This window comes from Triticum urartu, chromosome 3A (assembly GCF_056163025.1).
Source record: "Triticum urartu cultivar PI428250 chromosome 3A, HENAU_Tu73, whole genome shotgun sequence".
NCBI lineage: Eukaryota > Viridiplantae > Streptophyta > Magnoliopsida > Poales > Poaceae > Triticum > Triticum urartu.
The window spans coordinates 178,916,281-178,921,964 of NC_141875.1; the positions used below are offsets into that span (position 1 = coordinate 178,916,281).

General features: G+C 46.4%; 1 protein-coding gene across 1 annotated transcript; it reads right to left on the reverse strand.

Moving 5' to 3' along the window:
* Positions 1-270: 270 nt before the first annotated feature.
* On the reverse strand, positions 271-1,290 carry LOC147979111 (uncharacterized). Its single transcript, XM_087515043.1, has one exon. The coding sequence runs from the start codon at positions 1,288-1,290 to the stop codon at positions 271-273; it is 1,020 nt and encodes a 339-aa protein (XP_087371169.1).
* Positions 1,291-5,684: the final 4,394 nt, after the last annotated feature.

The window sequence follows — 5,684 nt, forward strand, 5'->3', positions numbered from 1 at the left end:
AATGGACAAATACATCTATTGGTTGCCAACGTGATCCCACACGTGCTCAACCAAGTCATTTTGAAGATTCACATGAGTTTGCCAATCACGCATCTCACGGTGGAATTGGGCAAACTGTTCAAATGTGGCCGGGTCTTGGTGCAGGGGCTCAATATTTTCACCTTGATAATCAAATCCTTGGTCGAAGATACTCTCATCACGCTCGTCCTCGACGATCATGTTGTGCATGATCACACAAGCAGTCATCACCTCCTAAAGCTTCCTTTCATCTCATAACAGTGCAGGGTTTCGAACGATACCCCACCGGGATTGAAGCACACCAAAAGCACGTTCCACATCCTTTCTAACACTCTCTTGCATTTGGGCAAATCTCTTTCTCTTCTCACCTTGGGGTTTCGAGATTGTCTTCACAAAAGTTGACCACTGAGGGTATATACCATCTGCTAGATAGTATTCCTTGTTGTAATGGTGGCAGTTGATCTCAAAGTTGACAGGTGGGGAGTGGCCTTCTGCAAGCCTCGCGAAGACTGGAGAACGCTGCAGCACGTTGATATCATTGTGAGAACCTGCCATGCCGAAGAAAGAATGCCATATCCAAAGATCTTGTGATGCCACCGCTTCTAATATGACAGTGCACCCGCTAACATGCCCCTTGTACTGGCCCTGCCAAGCAAATGGACAGTTCTTCCACTCCCAGTGCATACAATCTATGCTGCCAAGCATACTTGGAAAGCCTCTAGCTGCGTTGGTCGCCAACAATCTCTCTGTATCAGCGGCAGTTGGCTGCCTCAAGTACTCTGGGACAAAGATCTCGATCACAGCCTGGCAAAACTTGTACATTGACATCAGACATGTTGTCTCACTCATACGCACATACTCATCCACCAGATCGCCTGGAATTCCATATGCAAGCATGCGGATGGCCACGGTGCATTTCTGGTAGGAGGAGAATCCAAGCTTGCCAAGGGCATCCGTCTTGCACTCGAAGTATGGGTCATGAGCAACCACTCCCTCTCGGATACGATTGAACACATGCCTGGCCATACGAAAATGGCGACGAAATTTATCCGGCCTGAAGAGCGGGGTGTTGGCAAAGTAATCTGCATAGAGCAGGGCATGGCCTCTCTCCCTGTTGCGGTTCAGGTTGGGAGCACGGCCAGGGACTGACCCCCTGTACCGAGGAAGCTGCCGTTGAATATGGTCGTGAACGACCAGTGCAGCCACCACAAGATCGTCATCATCCGATGAACAAAGGAAGTGATGGTAGAAAAACTCGTCTCCAATGTCCATACCTTTGTTGGCAAAAGGTCGAACACCTTGCGCTCGTGGTGGCGAAGAGGCCGCGATGATCACCTCGACGCAGCAGGGTGGTTTCCGGCCGGCTACAGGCCGCTCTGGAGCTCTCGTCGGAATCTGACTCGGCCGCCGTGGTACGTCGCCGGCAGTCGTGTCCCCTCTGCCACCGGCAAGGACGACGAGGGCCAAACCTCCTCCGATCGACGACCAAAACTACGGCGGAAGCGCGGGCGTGGTGGCGGTCATGTCGAGACGTGGTTTGGTACGGACGGCGGGGGGGGGGGGGGGGGCTGCGCGATGAGGAGGCGGCCGGAGAATAGCGGCGGCGCCGGCGGCGGGGCGGGGAGAGAGGGTGAAGCGTTGGGAGCGGAGGGACTGCTAGTGTTCCCGACAGGCGGGCCACGGGGGGGACAAGGGTGTGCATCGAGGCCGTCCGCGCGCGTCCGTTTCACCCCAAACCGAGCGCAAGTTTGGGCCGGGAATGGGTCGAAAGCGGACGGAATCCGGACATTTGTCCGTTTGCGCCCGCACGCTGGGCTGTCTCGTTTGCCCCTTTTACTCCAAACGAATGGGGGCGGACATGATAGGGTCGCGCCGTGGAGTTGGCCTAACTCACGGATGAGGGGAAGGTGCTACAGGGTCCTCAGACGCTGACAATTGCCATTGCCCGTGCACAAGAGCAGATGAACCACACGTGAGATCAAGGATAATTTACATTTTGGTTGCTAGTGCTACTACTGTTTCTAGAAGCACTAGTACTAGTTGGGCTGGGAACTGCTACTCCACTGTCCACGTTCATCGAAAGAAAATAGACCATTATTCATTACAAAGGTGTGGCAAAGAGGTATACGTCAACATTATTTTTGCAATAGAGCTCGTCTGTGCCATGCTGCTCGACGGATACATATGCAAATTGCTGCTCCCGTTACATCAACACACGCGGCTGACTTGTCGTCCGCACTTGCGGCCGAATCGCCCGCGTCCGTGCCGTTTCCAACACCGCGGCCGACTCTCTTGTCCGCGCCGGCTTAAAACGCCGCGACCGACTCGCCCGTGATTAATTTCAGTTTCACCGTGATGGTCATCAACTCTGCAGCGGATAATTTCCGGTTTAACATATCAGGTGAAATCCATCCAGTATGTTTTTTTTACATATTTAAGAGCAATTACTTTGGATTATAAATTATTTGATGCAGGACAAATTGTCTACTGCAAAGATAACCGTCATGTTACAGAGTTTATTGAATAACTCATACTGGGGATATACAATAAGTATTGCGAAGATTATCAACTCGCCACCTTGTTTCCGGCTTCAACATATTCCAGCATTTCTGCTGTTCAACTATATGCCGGTTTATATCACGTCCAAGTATGAAGAATATCAAGCTAACTCCCCGAGTCGTCTTGAGACTCGGGGGCTACAATGATGTAACTCAGCAAATGTTGCCGGTTTTCAGTGAACTCAAGAACCCCAGGACGTTGGAGGGAAAGATAACCTGGCCCCAGAGGATACTGCCATATTGATGAAAATTTGAAGGCCGTCAGAAAATTTCCGGTTCAAAAAGGAATTAACTTCTCGCAAGTTCAAGTTTAAAGGCCGTCAGAAAATTTCTAGCTGAAAATGGAGACTCCGGTTTAAAATCCGGTTCAAGGGAAAGATGTCACCCATAATGCTTTGAAGCTCTTCATATCCGGTTTAACATCCGGTTCAAGAAGAAATATCTCTCGCAAAGTTCGAGTTCTCAGAAAAGTTAAAGGTTGCCGAAGAGGACTTGTTGCCATGATGCGCGGTTTAAACATGGGTATCCCGCCTTATTGGCATGTCACATTATTGATCACATGGGGGCTTCTGCTTATAAAGAGGCGTTCGGTTTACCCATTGATTCAGCTTATCAAAGCTTTCTACAATATCACTTGGGGCTTGGTCGTATTCGAACCGTAGCTACACCTCTTGATCCGGCTATCAAGCCAATATTATCATAAGGGGCCAAAGAGAGTCTGCTGCACAGCACAGCTCAAACATGGGTATCCCTTGAGCACAGCTCACAATATCACTTGGGGCTATGTTCGAACCATAGTCACACCTCTTGATAGGCTTAAAGCCACCAGGGAAATCATTTGGGGGCTCTGGTCGTATCCGAACCATAGCTTATACCCTCTTGATAAGCATAAGGGCACCAGGAAAATCACTTGGGGGCTTGGTCGTATCCGAACCATAGCTACACCTCTTGATAGGCATAAGGCCACCAGGAAAATCATTTGGGGGCTATGGGTTCGAACTATAGTTACACCTCTTGATAGGCATAAGGGCACTAGGGAAATCACTTGGGGCTTGGTCATATTCGAACCATAGTTACACCTTTTGATCGGCGCAATGCCACAATTATGACTACATGGGGGCTCTGGTCGTATCCGAACCATAGCTTAAACCCTCTTGATCATACATATACATCATCATATATTGCATCATACGTTGCATCATCCTTACATCATCATAGCATGTATCATATGTGCATGGATATACCGGCGTTCATTAACCCGACTTGACTTTCAACGGCAAGTTGTTTGTACATGATCAGTTATAATCCGGCGCTTATTAACCTGATCTGGTTTTGACTAACAAGTTGCCAGTGTTATAAGGAAAATCCGGTGTTTATTATATCCCGATACGGTTTATTATCATAATCTGGCAAATTAAGGAAGGAGTTCTCAATACCCAAAGATTGGGGTTACCACCCTCACTGCAAGAATTGGTTAAACCAACGAGGTGATTCAATGTCACATGGATCATCTATGTCATATTTGATTATCTTCAATTACAGCTTTGGTTATAAACCCTGGCTATTTATATGGGCATTATGACCCGCCCTGTGGTAAGCCGCCAAGGATTCTTGTGATCTACTTGTGTGCAAGATAAGGATGCATTTGGGTGGCTACCCACCCTGGCTTTCGACGTTAAGTCGCTAGGGCATATGTTATTTACACTTTGAGCAGGATTTGCAGAATTATGACATATAAATTCAAGCTCATCATCAAAATTGATGCTTCAAAAAGGTTATCCATTTTGGATTTTCTCAAAGGCTATCAGCCGCCGGGTTATAAAAATTCCGGCTTACAGTGAATGCGCATTAAGTCACCATCAGCCAAGAGCCGCCGAGTATTTAAACTCCGGATTTACTTATCAACTGATAAGATATTCATATCTTTCATAGCCAAAATTGGCTGGATTTTCATGATGATATTGAATGATTGAGGTTTTTAAACCGGATTATATTATTCAAATCTTCAAATAGCCAAACATGGCTGGATTTTTTATGGTTATCAATAACCAGTATTATGATTGAGGTTTTCAGAGTCGCTTTAAGCACAATGGATATTATGTTATAAATAGATATAATTTTTTTCTACAATTGAAGGAATAGTCCCGAGTCGCTACAGGCTTACGACCCGGCACTTGAGGGTTGCATTATTCAAGTTGAGATTACATTAAATATACAAGTCTCATGTCGCTGCAAGCATGCACCATGACACTTGGGGGCTACCAATTGCTCCTTGGGGGCTACCAATTGCTCACCTTATTGAAGACCCGACTCATCACATTGTAATGAGCCGGCCCTTGGGGGCTACCAATTGGTCCTATCAATGATTCAAGGTACACATGTCTTTCCGTTATATTCAAGGGTCTACTGCTTTGTTGGTAAAACACAAAGCACTTAACCTTCTGGACATGGGTTCAAGCCCCAAGGTGGAGTTACATCATATGATATTATTTTCAATGAAGCATGATTATATTTATAAAGTCCCTGCTCATTATTGCATAATGACCCGGCCCTTGGGGGCTACACTGGTTGAATTTTTTTGAGCATCCGGCAATTACAAGTCCCAGGTTGCTGCAAGCATGACAACCCGGCACTTGGGGGCTACAGAGTATGGAGTATTCAGTTTTTACTAAGCGACTGGGATCAACAACATGGATTTATTAAGTGGCAGTATTTATATTGAAGCAAGTCTTAAGTCATCACTTTGTTCTGTTCAAGACTTGGGGGCTACAGATAATATGGATATAAGGGAGAAAAAATCTTCAAATTCTCAGTTTTGAATAAACCAGATTAACCCGGTGTCATCAATAATCATGAACCAGCGTTGGCAACAATCATGAACCGGCGTTGGCAACAATCATGACCCGGAATTATCAGTTTTTATAACCCACCGATATTGGAAATCATAGCTTGGCAAATTCTAGATTTTCAAGCCGGCTGAATATCAGTTGAATATTTGAGGACCAATATTTTTGTCAACTCAGAGCATTGAAGGCTGACTCAAATGGATTCTTTATTTACAATATTTATTCTACAAGCAAATTGATTATGAAGCTGGTTTATTGACCC

Bases quoted from the DNA above. Each gene is read 5' to 3' on its own strand.
- LOC147979111 (XM_087515043.1), bottom strand. From the start codon at position 1,290: ATGGACATTGGAGACGAGTTTTTCTACCATCACTTCCTTTGTTCATCG.